Raw genomic sequence first — 18,117 nt, 5'->3', positions numbered from 1 at the left:
CACAGGGGTTACTCCTGGCTCTGCACTCAGGAATTACCCCTGGCAGTGCTCAGGGGACCATATGGGACGCTGGGAATCGAACCCGGGTCAGCCGAGTGCAAGGTAAACGCCCTCCCCGCTGTGCTATCGCTCCAGCCCCTCATATGCTCTTTGAAGGGTTTCAGTGTCGTCCAGAACCCGGCCCGGGGTGGGGAGGGGAGAGGGCGGAGGAGGCGGGGAGACAATGCCCCCTTGCTTCCTGCAGTGTACAAGCTGACCCCACTCAGCACGCAGGGGTGCAGTGTGAGATCGGGGCGTTCTCCAGAAGACCCCAGGCGGCCCTGAAGGGGGGGGGGTGGAGGGGGGCGGGGAGCGCCCTCCCCAGGGGCTGGGGTGGTGGGAACAGACCTTGCAGCCAGGGATGAAGCATTTGAGGAGAAAAGTCCCGAGCACTGAGGCGGGGTCACCCCCAAGCCCCGATCCCCACTCTTCGACCTCCTTTCCCCGGGGGGTTCTGACTCAGAAAAGCATCCTGCCTGGCACCTCGTCCTACTCCCCACGCCACACCCCTGCTGCCTGTCGCCTCAGCAGCGCCCACCCCTCCCCCCACCGCGTTTGATGTTCCTCTGTGCCCCCCCACCTCAGATTCCTCTCGCGGACTTCAGCATGTCCCTCAATTCGGGGGGGGGGCGCCCCGGCCTCTCCTCCCACCCCAGCCCCACTCCTCTGCACCCTGCCTCCGCGCGCCCCGGCGTCCTTCCAGCACGGGGGTCCCCACTTTCTCGGACAATTGGTACAGCGGGGAGGGCGCCTGCCATACTGGTAGCCCACTCTGCTTTTCATCCCTTGCACCTCATATGGCCCCCGACCCCCGAACCCGCCAGGAGTGATCGCTGAGCACAGAACCAGGAGTAACCCCTGAGTAACGCCCGGAGGCAGCCCCAAAATCCTCCCCGCAACAAAGCTGGGCCTTTAGGAGCACCGGTGCCGGTTAGGTCCGCGCCCCGCCCCCTGCGCTAGACCAATAGGAGCGTCTCTTGAGCCCGGCCCCGCCCCTTCCGGCCCCCGCTGACCAATCACCGCCCATCTGTGGCCCCGCCCCCTAGGCACTGGCCCCGCCCCCGTTGTCGGGCGCTGAGGGTCAGTGACGCGCGTGGCGTGGCGGGACTCGGGGTTCGGGTTCCAAGTCACCGGCTCCGGGGGGACTTGGGTGCGGGGTGCGGTGGCGGTGAGAGGGGGGAATGAATGGTCTTTGAGCCCATTGGGGACCCTGTGGGGGTGCGCGGGGTGTGTTGGCAAAGAGGGACTCTGAGGAAACTGAGGGGGTATTGGGGTGCGGAAATGCCCCTCGAGGCAGCCCCCACGGGGGGCTCGAGGCACCCCCTCGGCCGATGAGGGAATTAGGGTGACGGGGAGATGTCATGTCCCCCCGCTTCCCCCCACCACACACCCCGTCAGCAGAGCTCGCTGAGGAGGCGTCGAGGGTGACGGGGTTCGCACTTCGCACCCCCAGGGGCAGCCCCGTGACTGATCCCTCATGGTGCTTGAGAGAGTTCGAGAACCTTCTTCCCGTTGTGTCAAGGCGAGGCGAGCTGGGCATGGTGTTTCCAGCAGGAGGAATTCGGGGTGCTCAGCTGTCTGAGGGGGGACCTCTCTGAGGAGCGCGGTTTCCCGCTTCCGCCGCTTCGCCCCCGGACACTTTCTGTGGAGGGGAGCTGTGAGCGACCCCCGCCACCTTCGTGATTTGTTCTTAAGGGATCAGTGAGGAGCTGGAACAGGCTTTGTTCTAAAGAAGGGGGTGGGGGGGTCCCCGAGAGACAGTGCAGGGGTGTTGGCCTCGAGCGCCGGCACCACAGAGGGTCCCCTGAACCCTTCTGGGAATGATTCCCTGAGCCCACGGGCCAGGAGTCAACCCAGAGTGCCCAGGGGTGGCTCCCCTTCAGATAAATAAATAAACCCCAACAATAAAGCCTGTGTTGGACAGGCAAGAGAGTCCAGCAGGAAGGCGTTTGCCTGGCACGTGGCTGACCTGCGTTGGAGTTTTCAAAACAACAGATGGTCCCCCTGAGCCAGGCGTGGGTGTGGCCGATAAAGCAAACCCAAACCCAAACCAAAAAAAAAAACACGTGTCTTGTAGATAAAACGGGATTTAAAAACTACTGCTGGGGGGCTGGAGCGATAGCACAGTGAGTAGGGCGTTTGCTTTGCACACCAGTCAACTCAGGTTCGATTCCCAGCATCCCATATGGTCGTCTTCCCCTCCCCCAAACCAACAAACTGCTATAGATGAGGAATGGGGCAAAAGAATGTACATGTGAGAGGCCCTGGGGTTTGGTGAGGAAACCAACTCTAATGCAGCTTTCTTCAGCTGGTTGGTTGAAACTGGTCTGATGTTACAAGTCAGCTGAATAGCAATGTTACAAGTTGCTGAGTAGTTCTGAATAACATCCCAATAGGGAAGGTTCTCAGATGGTGGATTAGGTGACAGGAAATAAGTTCATAAAGAATGAGGGGGCCAGAGAGATAGTTCAGTGGGTATGTTGATTCCAGTTTGATTCCAGGCATCAAATATGATTCCCCAAGCACCACCAAGGAGTGATCCTGGAGCACAGAGTCAGGAGTAAGCCCTGAGCACAGCTGCTGTTGTCCGCAAAACAAAACAAAATTAAAAAAAGCGGAAAGTTTTGAAGCAAGAGGGAAGAAAATTACTCATCCCACACCACTCACCCTGACACCCACCTGCAAAAGAATGCCACATGCCCTGCACAGAGCAGATAGGTCGGCCAGGACTTTTGTTTCTCTTGTTATTTCTGGTCTCTGGTGATTTGAAATAAAACCAAGGAGGTCTCTCTCTTCAACAATATTTCTCTTCTCTCAGACTAGATTATTTTTCTGCTGCGCACCTTTCACTATGAAGGAGGACCAAGTTGTAACGGAAGAATCTGGGCTCCAGGATGATGAGGTCTGGCTAAAATGTTGAAAGCTGTAGAGATGCTCAGTCATTTCGCAAAGATAAAGTGCCTTCTCTGTTCTATTTCTAGAAACTGCTGAGTAGAGAAAACATAATTCCAGAGAGGGGCCATATTACAGATATGTAATGATTTGATTGGCACGGAGGGCTAAGATTAGCTAGTTAGCAACTGGCAGGAATGTATTTTAGTAACTTAACAACTGGTGTGGCCATACTGGTACCAAATAGAGGAAGGAATTCAAGGCCTGCAGGGAAGAGAGTGAGAAAACCTTAAATAGGTTTAAATGTTGTTCCACTGCTTTGGGTTAAGGCTTAAATTGGAAGAGGCCAGGACAAAATATTTGTCTCCTAGGCCTTTAAATATTGATGCTTCTCCTAAATTTGTTGTAATCTGATTGAAAAAGCATTGATCCTAGACTGGGGAGTAATACACTGGGTAAGGCACTGTCTTCAATGCAAACCCTGGTCTGATCCCCAGTAGCACATATGATCCCCCAGCATCGCCAGGAGTGACCCCTGTGCAGAGAGCCGGGAAAAACTCCCGGATATCACCAGACATAACCCAACACCCAAAAACCAAACAAACAAGCATATTAATCTCACTTCAGCCTGTTTAGAGAAATGAAATTCTAGATATTTTGGTGTGACTCATAACCTCCTAAGAAGTTTACAGTTTGATATGAAGAATCAAAATTCTCCCCTTTTTTTTTCCTGTTCCATATGGTTTAGGACTCTTTATTTCAAGACATTGACCTGTTGCAGAAACATGGAATTGTAAGTACTTTTTCAGACGTACTGTGAAATTGTCCAAATCTGGATTTCCCAGCCTTCCTTCAGTCTACTGACATTTGGGCTAAGCAGTTCTTTGTTGGGGGGTGGGGTAGTTCTTTCTATACTAGGATGTGGCATGCCTCCAGTTATGACATCCAAAATTGTCTCCAGACATTCTCAAATGCCCACAAGAGATAAAATTGTCCCTGTTTGAGAATCACGGGTCCAACTAGAAGCGGTCAAGATATATGTATCTGCTACTGTGTCTTCACCTACTGAAAATTTAATTCTGTGTCAGATGATCACATTGGCAGAAATCCAGACTTTAAGTAAGAAATTAGATGAATTTCCACAGCAGTCACTTGATAGTAAAGCCTGTCCCAGATGAAGTCTTCATATGTCGTCTCCTTTAGTTGGATTTGGAAAACTGGAGTAAGAGAAAAATCCTTGCCCTTTGTTGATGTAATTCTTTGCCTTCCCCAAGAATGGTGGGGTGGGGTGGGGAGGATTAAGAACATATTGGGAATGAAGTTCTGTAAAAGAGAAACTTGAACCGGGGCTGGAGTGATCGTATAGCGGGTAGGGTGTTTGCATTGCATGCAGCCGACCCGGGTTCGATTCCCAGCATCCCATATGGTTCCCCAAGCACCGCCAGGAGTAATTCTGAGTGTAAAGCCAGTAGTAACCCCTGTGCATCGTCTGGTGTGACCCCAAAAGATAAATAAATAAATAAAAGCGAGAGAAGCTGAACTGATGGGGTGAATGTGTGATAAATTTATTAGTTTCTCGACCAACACGCTTCTCTTTTGAGTTCCTTGTTTCATTGCCATGGTCTCACTAACATTCTTGGGAAATCAGGGCACAGCCAGAACATTTGGCAACGTGCTGGGTATGTTCTACTCAGATTTTCCCAGAACATTTGGCTACATGGTGGGTGGGCTCCACCTGGCTGCTTGAAATAAAATTGGCATCGTGGCAGAGGAAGATGGACATAAAAGTACATAGTACGGGAGTCTTTCAGACTGGCATTTTATCAATCCGCTACACCCATTCTTTTATTTCCAGAACGTCGCTGACATTAAGAAACTGAAGTCAGTAGGAATCTGTACCGTCAAAGGAATACAGATGACCACAAGGAGAGCCCTATGCAATGTCAAAGGGCTTTCAGAAGCCAAAGTGGACAAGATTAAAGAAGCAGCCAACAAACTCATTGTAAGCAGATCTTGTATCTTTTAAGGTCCTGGGGCTGGAGTGATAGTACAGCAGGTAGGGCATTTGCCTTGCATGTGGCCAACCCAGGTTCCATTCCCAGCAACCCATATGGTCCCCTGAGCAACGCCAGGAGTAATTCCTGAGTGCAGAGCCAGGAGTAACCCCTGAACATTGCTGGGTGTGACCCAAAGAGAAAAAAACAACTTTGAAGGTCCTTGTGATTGCCTGTGAACTTTCTCATTACAAATGTTAGAAACTGTTGTGGGACCTCTCAGATCCCACAGATAACAGCATTATATTCCCCATAATAACTTTGTATCACTTCAGTTTTAAAATAACAACAATTAAATGCTGAAGGGCTGGAGCGATAGCACAGTGGGTAGGGCGTTCGCCTTCCACGCGGCCAACATGGCCGACCCGAGTTCGATTCCTCCGCCCCTCTCGGAGAGCCCGGCAAGCTACCGAGAGTATTCGATATGCCAGACACAGTAACAACAAAGTCTCCAATGGAGACGTTACTGGGCCCGCTCGAGCAAATCGACGATCAACGGGAGGGCCTTTACCTTTACCTTTTTAATTGCTGAAGATTGTCTCAGGTTTCAAAGATCTGGAGCACTATAGGATCATTGTTTTTCCCAAAAACTTTTTATCTTTAACTGACTTTTTTCCTCTTTCAGTTTTGCTGCCTCTTTCTTCTTTATCATCTAGTTTTCTCCCTTCATCCTCATTATTTTCCCTTTGTCTTTTCAAATAATGCTTTCTCTTGGGGCATAGTCCATTTGGTAAGAGAGGATTGGATTTGAAAAAGAGTTGCGTGTCTGAGTGATAGGACTGCAGGTAGGGCATTTGCCTTGCACGAGGCTGACCCGGATTCAATCCTCGGCATTCCATATAGTCCCCCAAGCACCACCAGGAGTAGTTCCTGAATGCAGAGCCAGGAGTAACCCCTGGGCATCGCTAGGTGGACCCAAAAAAGAAAAAAGAAAAAAAGAAAAGACAGAGTTCTGGAGAGATAGTACAATAAGTAAGGCACTTGCCTTGTATATAGCTGACCCAAGTTCAATTCCCACATCCCATATGGTCCCCAAGCACTGGAAGAAGTAATTCCCAACTGCAGAACCAGGAGTTATCCCTGAGCATCACCAGTTGCGGCCCCCAAACAACTAACAAATAAGTAAAGATGAATAAAATATAGCATATAATCAAATTCTTAACTTATACTTTGGCAATCGAGTATATAATTTTGGACAAGATTTTAAATTAAAACCATCATCATATGCCCTTTTTGAGCCTTTCCTTCCTTGTGTTTCTGAAGGAACCAGGATTCCTGACAGCATTTGAGTATAGTGAGAAGAGGAAGATGGTATTCCATATCACTACCGGAAGCCAGGAATTTGAGTATGTATCTCTTACTTTTTATCATTAATAAGCAATGTCTTGAAATACTACATTTCTTTTCCTCTGTTTTTTATTTCTATACAAGTAGCAGACATAAATTCAGCAAAAGGCAACCAAAGCAAATTCCAGACTGCTCACAGAAACAGGATTAAATTTCTTATAAGAAATCTAGACCTAGGGCTGGAGCGATAATACAGCAGGTAGTGTGCTTGCTCTGCACTAGGCCAACCAGGGTTTAATTCCCAGCATAGCCCATATGGTCCCTTGAGCCAAGCCAGGAGTAAGCCCTGAGCCCTGTTGGGTGTGGTCCAAAAAACACCCCTCCCTCCCCCCAAAAAATCATACCCACGGCCAGAGAGATAGTACAGTAGGCAGGGTGCTTGATTTACATGCAGCTGACCTGGATTCAATCCCTGGCGCCCCATCTGGTCCCCCGAACCCTGCCAGGAGTAATCTTTGAATGCAGAGCCCTGAGTACCACCCAGAAGCAGTCACTGGGTGTGGCCCAAAAAACCAAGAGAGGAGGAAAAACAAAAGAAATCCAGACCCAAATATTGCTCAAGAGGCCTTACTAGGCAGAATTATTATTTCATTAGGTAGAACAGTTTGAACAAAAGCAGCACTTCCTCAATCAAGTTCCCCAAACCCTGATCTCACAAGATGCCCCAAGGGAAAAAAAAAAAGGGTATCCTGGTCAGATATGTCTCCAGGTGATGTCTGCTAAGCAACTCAGACCTCAGAGGTCCGAAATCAGATTTCTGATCTCTGTCCTGAACTGGCTCCTCCCAGTCTCTCCTTAGCTCAGGTTTCTCCTCTGTTTCTCAAGACCTTAGTGTGTAGGAGCCAGAGAGATGACAGGAATCCAAACCTACCTCAGCAATAACTGCCAAGGGACCCTTATACAGCGGTCCATGTCATCCAGTTTTAACTGACTTGCCTTAGCGTGGAGAACATGGCCTCAGATTTCATAAGCGACTCCCTGGCCTCCTACTCAGCACACCCTGTTTCCCTGCTGCCTTTTCTAACTCTGTAAAATTTATGCTTGTCCCAGGTCTTTTTTTTTTTTTTAATGTAGGAGTACTGCTATTTATTCAGCCATTGATTAAGCTGATTGAATTGGGCATGAACTCCACATTATTTATTTATTTAATGAGCCATTTTATTTTTATTTATTTATTTTTTCTTTTTGGGTCACACCGGTGATGCACAGGGGTTACTCCTGGCCCATGCTCCCAGGAATTACTCCTGGTGGTGCTCGGGGGACCACATGGGATGCTGGGAATTGAACCGGATCGGCCGCCTGCAAGGCAAACACCCTACCCGCTGTGCTATAGCTCCAGCCCCCACATTACATTACTTTTTTATTTTTTTATTTTATTTTGCTTTTTGGGTCATACCCGGCGATGCTCAGGGGTTACTCCTGGCTCATGCACTGAGGAATTACTTCCGGTGGTGCTCGGGGGACCATATGGGATGCTGGGAATCGAACCCGTGTCGGCCATGTTGACTGCGTGCAAGGCAAACACCCTACCTGCTGTGCTATCGCTTCAGCCCCCACATTACATTACTTTAAAAAAATTTTTTTAACTGGTTATCTGTGAGATAGACCATTACAAAGCTGTTCATAATTGGGTTTCAATCGTATAATGATCCAGCACCCATCCCTCCACCAGTGTACATTTCCCAACCCCCCAACTCCTACCCCCAGCCTCCCTCTATGGGAGGCACTTTCCTTTTTGCTCTCTCTCTCTCTCTCCTTTTCCTTTTATGCATTATGGTTTGCAATACAGGTGCTAAGAGGTCATGGTGTTTGTTCAGGGCATTTGGTATTTTTATCATTGTCCCGGGTCTTTAGAACAGTGCTCTGTTGCTTGTGAGACAATGTATTTGTGCCTCCAGCACTGGGTTTGTTTTCTCTGGAAAAAAATAGACAGTTGTTTATTCAGTTGTTATTAAGTTGTTTTAGTGTTGTCATTTGGTACTGTCATGGTGAATTTTCTCACATTCTTGATATTGCATGTTGAGCACAGAAAAAAAATTAAAAACTTAATATTTGGGCTGGGGCACAGCAGGTAGGGCATTTGCCTTGCATGTGGCCGACACGGCTGACCCGAGTTCGATTTCTCCACCCCTCTTGGAGAGCCCGGCAATCTACCGATAGTATCTTGCCCGCATAGCAAAGCCTGGCAAACTGCCCGTGATGTATTCGATATGCCAAACACAGTAACAAGTCTCACAATGTTACTGGGCCCACTCGAGCAAATCGATGAACAACGGAAGGAAAGTGACAGTGACAGTGACAATATTCGATTTATTAACATATGCCTGTTTTCTTTTGTTTGTCATAGGGGTTGGGCCACACTTGGCACAAGTGTTCAGGGCTTATTCCTGCATCTGTGTTCAGGGGCCATTTATGAGCATGCTCAAGTGACCATATATGATGCCAGGAATTGAACCTGGTTTGGCTGCACCCAAGGCAAGCACCTTAACCATTTTACTATCTCTGCAGCCCTTATACATGTTTTACTAAGCTATAAGCCTATTTATAAATCTAGCAAAATTTGTTTTGTTGGGGGGCCCACACCTGGTGGTGCTGAGGTGTTATGTGTATTTGGGGATTGTTCTGAGTGGTGTTTTGGGGACCTATTGAGCTATCTCTCTGGTCCTAAGGGAAACAAATTTCAAGGGGAATTTATTTTACATTTTTTTTTAAAAATTGGGGACCACAGTTAGTGGTGCTCAGGGGAGCTGTTCAGGGGCTCTTTGCTCAGGAGAGCCCCTGGCAGGGCTCAAGGGACCATATGCAGTACCTGGTACTGAACAAGGGTCAGCTGCATGCAAGGCAAGTGCCTTGCCTCCTGTACTAACTCTGCAGATCATTAAGTTTTTATAAGTTGTCTATAACATGTTTAAATTATGTTAAAATTTTAATTATAATTTGTTGAAACTATTTAATATACTGTAATATTTATTTTCATTCATTAAATTTTCATTATTTTATCTTATTAAAATCTTCTCAGTTACTTAAGTGTCCTTTTTAAATCTAATAAATTAAAATGTTTAGGTTTAGTGAGCTTTAAGATAGACTTAAATGAAAATGCTCAAATACGATGTATAAACTTAGTTACCAACTTAAAAACTGCAGGTCTATACCATCTAATCAGCTACAGGCTAATCTGTTATTATAAAAAGGTCAAACACTCTTCAACTTTAGAAGTTCTAAAATAACAGCTATGCACAGATTATTCCCAAATTTAATATGAAAATAGTAATCTGTGGGTTTGATTTATGTCTCTATTTTTAAAGCTGTCTAGATTTAAAAACACTATTTCTATATTTAATTCTAAATTTTCTTGAGTTTCACAAAGGGAACAATTATGCTATTCCAAATCATTTTGAGTACCCTTTCAGGTAAAAATTTTGGCTAGCTTTTCAGCTGATTAAGATTGCAAATCAGGGGCCAGAGTGATAGTACAGTGGGAGTAGATAGGGTGTTTGCTTTGCATGCAGCTGACCTGGGTTTGATCCCTGATACCCGATATGGCCCCCAAGCACTTTCTAGAGTGATCCCTGAGTGCAGAGTTAGGAGTAAGGCCTGAGTATCACTGGGTGTGGTCTGAAGGCAAAACCCCCCAAAGCTTTGCAAATCAGGGTACAGGAGATAGCTGGAGGGGATGTATCATGTGCTTTGCCTGTAGGAGTCCTGGTTTGATCACCGTCATTACCTGGTCCCGAAGCCCTATGGGGAGTGACCCCTGAGTCCAAAATAGCCCCTGAGCCTTATGAGTGTGACCCTAAAATAACAACTCCCCAGACTGTGGATCAACCGGGAATTTTGTCTGATATTTTCTAGAGCTGTAGCCTTTTAGGATGATTTTTCTGAAGATGAGTAAGAAAAGGTCTCTTTTTAGTCGGTATGCTTCTGGGATCTCTGACTGTCAGCCCTCCAAATAGACTCAGTCCCTGTCCTTTGGAGTCAGTCTGTGCAGGCTAGAATTTAGATTTCTCTCTTTGTCCCTCTGGCCAGGGAGTGAACTCCAGGTTCTCACATATGCAAGGCAAATGCTCTGCCTCCGAGCTATACCCTGTTGGGGTGTTTCTCTCATTCCAGTGCATCTGGCTGAATCTATGAATAACTTCCAACATTGCCTCCACTTATATTTAAATGTATTTATTTATTTATTTATTTGATTGGGGGCTATACCCTGCTATGCTCAGGGATTATTCTTGGGTTCATACTCAGGAATTACTTTTGACTATCTCTTCAGCCCCTATATTTAAATTTTTAAAAATCTAGGGTACTGGTGGCTGGAGTGATAGCACAGCGGGTAGGGCATTTGCCTTGCACGTGGCCGACCCGGGTTCGATTCCCAGCATCCCATATGGTCCCCTGAGCACCGCCAAGAGTGGTTCCTGAGTGCAGAGCCAGGATTTAACCCCTGTGCTTTGCCAGGTGTGACCCAAAAAGAAAAAAAAAATCTGGGGTACTGGAGCAATAGTACAGTGGCTAGGGCTTTTGCTTTGCATGTGTCTAACCGAGTTCAGTCCCTGACATCCTATATATGGTTCTCTGAGCACTGTCAGGTCTGACCAAAACCAAAAAACCCAAACCCACAAAAATTTAAAAAAAACTTTTTTTTACATTTTTATTTATTTATTTTATTGTTCAGTTTCAATTATACAATGATCAAATTTAAAAAAACTTTAAAAAATTTGTTTTCTGGGACACACGGGCAGTGAGTACTCTGGGTTTATTCCTGGCTCTGAACTCAGGAATCACTCCTAGCAGGCTTGGGGGACCATCAGGGTGCTGAATCTGGGTCAGCCACGTGCAAGGCAAGCGCTCATACCCACTGTACGATTGCTCTGGCCTCTGCTTTCATTTATATTTAAATTGTTCTCTCCTACAAGCCGAATCTTAAATTAAAAAGTCAGTCACTATGAATTCTTTCCTATGGAGAGGCTTTGTATGCTTTTTTTGAGTAATACAACACTACAAAGTAAGAAATATTATCTTCTTTTAACCAACAAGGAGTGCAATGATTTGCTGTTTCTCAGTATACTTTTTTTTTTCTTTTGCCTTTTGGGTCATACCCAGCGTTGAACGGGGTTTATTCCTGGCTCATGCACTCAGGAATTACTCCTAGCGGTGCTGGGGGGGAGGGACCATATGGGATGCTGGGAATTGAACCTAGGTTGGCTGTGTGCAAGGCTACACTACCCACTGTGCTATCGCTCCAGCCCCTCAGGATACTTTTGAAAAATTTGACTAGCTGATTTTTAGAAATAGTACCAGCACACACACACACACAGTTAGTAACAGGCCATTTATTTAAATTCCAGTTCATTGATAAAGAACGGTGAGTCATTAGGTCTTTATAGTCCATTTATCGGTACCCAGAATGGCTTATAAATTGTGTGGCTGGTTCATTGCCCATAGAGAAGAACCTGTGATCCAAACAAGTGCCATGTGTTCAGCCAGGAGCTGATATTTATGGAGGATGGATGACTGGACAGAGGGAAAGAGAGAGAGAAATGCTGCTAATGATGTTAACATTTTTCTCCTTTCTCCTTTTCTTTATTTCTTTCCTATTACTAACGCTTACTTTCTATTTCCAGTAAGTTGCTTGGAGGTGGAATTGAGAGCATGGCAATCACAGAAGCTTTCGGAGGTGGGTAGAACGAAATATTTTGTTATATGGAAAATACTCATCGATATAAAGACACATGCATCTAATTAAATGAAAAAAATCAGAAAATGTATCATTTTGAAAGTTATTTTAATTACTAAGACAGAATTAATCTGGGCTGGGATTAAAATATAATTTAACATTAATTAACATTAAGGACAAACTGGCAGGCTACCGAATGTAACCTGCCCACATGGCAGAGTCTGGCAAACTCCCCGTGGCATACCCAATATGCCAAATACCAGTAACAATGAAGGGTCTCATTCTCCTAACTCTGAAAAAGCCTTGAATATGGCACTTTTCTTAAAAATCTCAGGGCTAGGACGAAGGAGACGTTACTGGGGCCTGCTTGAGGCAATCGACGAATAACAGGATGGTTGTGTGATTGTTGTGTGATTAAGATTAATAGATAGGGTTTTTTTTTTCTTTTTTGGTCACACCTGGCGTTGCACAGGGGTTACTCCTGGTTTATGCACTCAGGAATTACTACTGGTGGTGCTCGGGGACCACATGGGATGCTGGGAATTGAACCCGGGTTGGCCATGTGCAAAGCAAATGCCCTACCCACTGTGCAAGAATAGATAGATTTTATTGGCATTTTCTTTTTCTTCTTTTTTAAATTTTTTTTTGGTTTGGGAGCCACACCCAGCAGTGCTCCAGGGTTATTCGTGGCTTTCCACTCAGTAATCACTTCTGGCAGTGCTCAGAGGACTCAATGGGTTGCTGGGGTTCACCTGGGTCAGCCACCTGCAAGGTAAGCGCCCTCCTGGCTGCACCATTTCTCCAGTCCCTCTGTGAGTTGCACCTACTTGGTTGCAGTACTTGGTTGCAAAAAGAAAAAAAAATGGTGGGGAGGACACACTTGGAGGTACTCAGGGATCACTCCAGGCAGTCCAAGGGACCATATGTAGAGGTGGGAATTGAACTGGGGTTGGCACCATGCAAGGCAAGCACCTTAACCCTTGTACTTTGACCCAGAAAGACCATTTTTTGGGGGGGGGTCACACCCAGCAATGCACAGGAGTTACTCCTAGCTTTGCATTCAAGAATTACTCCTGGCACTGCTCAGGGGACCATATAGGATGCTGGGAATCAAACCCGGGTCACCCGCGTGCAAGGCAAACGCCCTCCCCGCTGTGCTATTGCTCCAGTCCAGAAAGACCAATTTTTAACGGACACATTTTTGGTATTAAGAAAACCAGTTTTATTCAGATGTCAGCCACCTGTCCCCAAAGCTGTCTGACTCTCGGACTGGGATGGGGGTATATATGGGAAAGGATGGTGGGAGAGTGGGGAGTGAGCAGGGTCTCAGCCTTGCAGCTGTCCAGCTGGCAGTCAGAGGTTTTGCAATCACTTTTTTTTTTAAATTGAATCATAGTGAGACACACAATTACCAAGTTGTTCATGATTGGATTTCAGTCATATCAGGTTCCAACACCATCCCTTCATGTACAACAGTGTACATTTCCCACCACTGATGTCTCCAGTCTCCCTCCCACCCCCTACCCCTATGGCTGGCTGGCACTGTTCTCTCTCTCTTTCTCTCTCTCCTTCCCCTTCCACACCTCCCCTCCTTTTGGGCATTGTGGTTTGCAGTACCGATACAGATAACTAAAAGGTTATCACATATATTCTTGACCTTCTTTCAACACTCAGTTCTTGCCCAGAGTGATCATTTCCAACTATTATTGTCACACTGGTCCCTTCTCTATTCTAACTGCCCTTCGCCCCCTGCACACTTCTGGTAGCTTTTAACCATTGACAAGTCCTCCTGGCCTCTGTTTTCCTGGTGGTCTGCTTTTATCAAAGCTTGAAATACCTTTGGACCTTGCGTGTCAGCCTGCAGAGATCTCTCTTCAGAGAACCTGGGGATTGTTCTCTCCCATTTGTGATTGGCTGCTTGTTTCACATTAAACAGTGTGGGGCCAGAGTACAGCAGGTAAGGGGCTTGCCTTGCATGTGCCCAACCTGGGTTCAATCCTTAGCACCCCACATTGTCCCAAATTGCCAGGAGTAATTCCTGAGTGCAGAGCCAGGAATAATCCCTGTGCATTGCTAGGAGTGACCCGAAAACTAACACGAACAAAAAAAGTCACACAAAATGCATGAAAACAGTCCTTTTAATGAGGAAAAAGAAAAAAAATGAGGAAAAAGAAGGTTAAGGCCTGGGGAAGTGTGAGGCTGTAAGAAGTATATGGGGTACTAGGACATAGACCAGAGCGATAGGACAGTGGGTAGGGCAATTTCCTTGAATGTGGCTCACTTGGGTTTGATCCCCAGTACCCCCAAGCATGGTCCCCCAAACACCGCCAGGAGTGATCTCTGAGTACTGGGCCAGGAGTAAGTCCTGAGCATCGCTGTGACCCCAAAATAGACAAACAACAAAAAAGAAGTGTGTGTAAAACAAAATGAAGGTTCTAAAGCCTGCTTACTTAGATTACTTAGGATGTGTTAGAGTAAGACAACTCTCTGTTTTTGCTTTTGAGACACATCCAGTAGTGCTTAGGGCTTAGTCCTAACTCATTGCTCAGGGATTCCTCCAGGCAGGCTCAGGGGACCATATGGGGTGCTGGAGATTGAACCTGGGTCAATCATGTGCAAGCCAAGGGTCCTACCTGCTGTATTATTACTTTAGTCCCCAAGACATATCTCATTTCTAAGAAACATATTCCATGAACAGAGATAAGAATTTTCTCTTCCTAATTATATATTTTTTTCAAAAACCAATTTGCAGATACTTTTTTAAAAATAATTGTGTCTTATAATTGCTGCATTGGCAGTTAAATCTTTTGATTTTGTTGTTCATACTTCTGTTGATTTTGAGTTCTTTATTTCTTTTATTCTTTCTTTCTCAGTTTAGTCTTTTACTTTTCTGTGTACTTACTGATATATTATTGCTTAATTGTAATCTGTGGTCCTGTGGGCCTGGTATCCAGACTGTCCTCCATTCTGAGGCTCCTTTATCTTCCTCTTGAGGATCTCATTTCCATAGAAGAAAACAAGTTTTCCCTCTTATTGGGTCTGAAACTTTCATTTGTATAGCTTTGCTAAAGGAAAAGATGGTTTAAACTCTATCTCTGTTGATCTGTAATACCTTGGTTCAAACATACAACATCACATAAGCATGAGAAGTATTAGCAACAGTCATAGCCTAAATTACTGAATTATTCATTTTATCTGAAGGATGGTTCTGTAAAAAAAAAAAAGCAAACAAAAAACCCTTTGATCCCAGCTCCAGAAAAGAAAAAGAAAACGAAGTTATTTGTACTCACAGTATTCATATCCGCAGAATCCATTCATGACACTGAAATTTGATAACTGAGAAAGAAAATAAGATTCTGGGCCAGAGAGATAGTGCAAGGGTTAAGGCACTTACCTTGCCTACAGCTGACCCCAGTTTGATCCCTGGCACCACACCTCCCCTGAGTACTCCCAGGGTCAGTCCTGAGCACAGAGCCAGGAATAGCCCCTGAACATTGCCAGGTGCGGCCCACAAACCCAAATCAAGCAAGCAAACAAACAAAAACCCCAATAATAAATCTCTGAACCTCGAATAAGTAAGTAAAGGCCCTCCCGTTGATCATCGATTTGCTCGAGCGGGCCCAGTAACGTCTCCATTGGAGACTTTGTTGTTACTGTGTCTGGCATATCGAATACGTCACGGGGAGCTTGCCAGGCTCTGCCATGCGGGCAAGATACTCTTGGTAGCTTGCCGGGCTCTCTGAGAGGGGCAGAGGAATCGAACTCGGGTCGGCCATGTTGACTGCGTGCAAGGCAAATGCCCTACCGCTGTGCTATCACTCTTATTATTTATGAAAATATCTAATGTGAATTCTGTGGATTTTCTTTTGTTTTACAGAATTTCGTACTGGAAAAACCCAGCTCTCTCATACTCTCTGTGGTAAGAAAATACAACAATAATAAAAATAACAATACTTGCTGTCACTGACTGATCTACTTTGTAACTGAATGATATTTACTAGAATTTTGCATAGCTGGCCAAATTTATAAAGAAACTAAAGCTCAAAATCAGGTAAACTAGGGGCTGGAGCGATAGCACAGTGGGTAGGGCATTTGCCTTGCATGCGGCCAACCTGGGTTCGATTCCCAGCATCCCATATGTTCCCCTGAGCACCGCCAGGAGTGATTTCTGAGTGCATGAGCCAGGAGTCACCCCTGTGGACCGCTGGGTGTGACCCAAAAAGAAAAAAAAAACAGGTAAACTGTCCATCGTGATGCAGATGCCTGAATGACTCTTTGGACTTGTAGTACTGTAACATCCTAGACTCTCTATACTCTGAACACCTGGTAGGGACAGGATATAAAGGAGTGTTTTGGTGAGGAAAAGCATTCACTGTCCCAATTTCCCCCATTCCATCTTTTCTGTATCCTATCTATAATAGCACTGTAGCACTGTCCTCTCATTGTTCATCGATTTGCTCGAGCGGGCACCAGTAATATCTCCATTGTGAGACTTGTTGTTACTGTTATTGGCATATTGAATACGCCACGGGGAGCTTTCCAGGCTCTGCAGTATGGGCAGGCTACTCTCGGTAGCTTGCCGGGCTCTCAGAGAGGGATGGAGGAATTCAACACGGGTCAGCCTCATGCAAGGCAACCACCCTACCCGCTGTGATATCGCTCCGGCCCTATCTATAATAGTGTCACAATATCTAGCAAGGCCGGGAACCCTTTACTTTATGTAGAGTAAGTTGGTCCTCAGAAAATCTTACAAGCTGGAGAGAAAGATCAATAGTCTGGAGGCATGCTTAGTTTGTTTACTTTTGTTTTGGGGCCACCTTCAGCAGTGTTCAGAGCTTCCTCCTGACTCAGGGGTCACTCTTGGTGGTGCTCAAGAGTTTACATGCAGTGCTGGGTCCTGCGCGATCAGCTGCCTGCAAGGCAAGCGCCTTAACCCCAGTACTATCTCTCCAGCCATAGAATAGCACTGTAGCATTGTCCTGTAGCACCGTCCTCCCGTTGTTCATCGATTTGCTGGAGCGGGCACCAGTAACTTCTCCATTTTGTGACTTGTTGTTACTGTTTTTGGCATATTGAATATGCCACGGGGAGCTTGCGAGGCTCTCCCGTGCAGGCGGGATACTCTCGGTAGCTTGCTGGGCTCTCAGAGAGGGACGGAGAAATCGAACCCGGGTCGGCTGCGAGCAAGGCAAACTTCCTACCTGCTGTGCTATCACTCCAGCCCATCCCTGGAGTAATATATATTATATTAATAATTATATTAATAATAATTAATAATATATTAATAGATAATGATAGTCATAATATATAATAATATATGACGATTATAGAAACATCTATTATTTTTAAACTGATATATATTTAAAGGATTTTGTTTTCTACAAAAAAGAAGTTAAAAATGGATTCTTTCAAATGGGTACAGGCTTTAATTCTGGACATTCTTTGGGCTACTCAGTCCCCTGTGGGCCTCATTAGCTCGAACTGTTACATTCCATGGAATGCTGTCTTTTATGCCAACTCTGTGAGACACTCCCCATTTCAGGGTGATAGAACCAAGCCCAGAGGAAGTCCAGACTTACTGGTCTGTCACTCGGGGCTGCTGATCGTTACTTTCTCACATGTAGGTTTATCAGATCTATGTAAATTTTGCCTTCTGCCCACCTAAGCCCATCCGAGACAAAAACACCAACGCTTAATCTGCTCCCCCGTGCTCACGGAGTTCGGATAAAGGAGCTGCTCAAGTCGGCACGACATCTCCTTCTGTTCTTTAAAAAGCTTCCAGCATCATCCCCCATAGTGAGAAATTGGCCACACCTGGGGATGCTCAGGGGTTACTCCTGGCTCAGAATTTAGGAATTACTCCTGCTGGTGCTCCGAGTACCTTATGGGACACTGGGCATTAAACCTGGATCAGCCAGGTACAAGGCAAATGCCCTATCCCCTATACTAACGCTCCACCCAGAAAATGACCTTTTCTCGTTTGTTTTGGCTACATCTGGCAGTGCTCAAGACTTACTCCTGGCTCTGAGCTAGGCATCATTCCAGGCTGGGCACAGGTGACAATACATGGTGTGGTGGTTAAATCCAGGTTGGCTGGGTGCAGAGCAAACACCC

At 46.0% G+C, this 18,117-nt stretch overlaps 1 protein-coding gene across 1 annotated transcript in view; it reads left to right on the top strand.

The window, feature by feature from the left end:
• The first annotated feature begins 2,890 nt into the window (after positions 1-2,890).
• DMC1 (DNA meiotic recombinase 1) overlaps positions 2,891-18,117 on the top strand; it is a 35,142-nt gene continuing 19,915 nt past the window's right edge. Inside the window, exons 1-6 of the mRNA XM_056137397.1 lie at positions 2,891-2,941; positions 3,680-3,724; positions 4,787-4,933; positions 6,249-6,331; positions 11,951-12,003; positions 15,881-15,922. Coding sequence (XP_055993372.1) covers positions 2,891-2,941; positions 3,680-3,724; positions 4,787-4,933; positions 6,249-6,331; positions 11,951-12,003; positions 15,881-15,922 — 421 coding nt within the window. The remainder of the gene's footprint in view (positions 2,942-3,679; positions 3,725-4,786; positions 4,934-6,248; positions 6,332-11,950; positions 12,004-15,880; positions 15,923-18,117) is intronic.

The sequence above is a fragment of the Sorex fumeus genome, unplaced genomic scaffold, assembly GCF_029834395.1.
Source record: "Sorex fumeus unplaced genomic scaffold, SorFum_2.1 ptg000125l, whole genome shotgun sequence".
Lineage (NCBI taxonomy): Eukaryota > Metazoa > Chordata > Mammalia > Eulipotyphla > Soricidae > Sorex > Sorex fumeus.
This window is presented reverse-complemented; position numbering and strand designations above follow the sequence as displayed.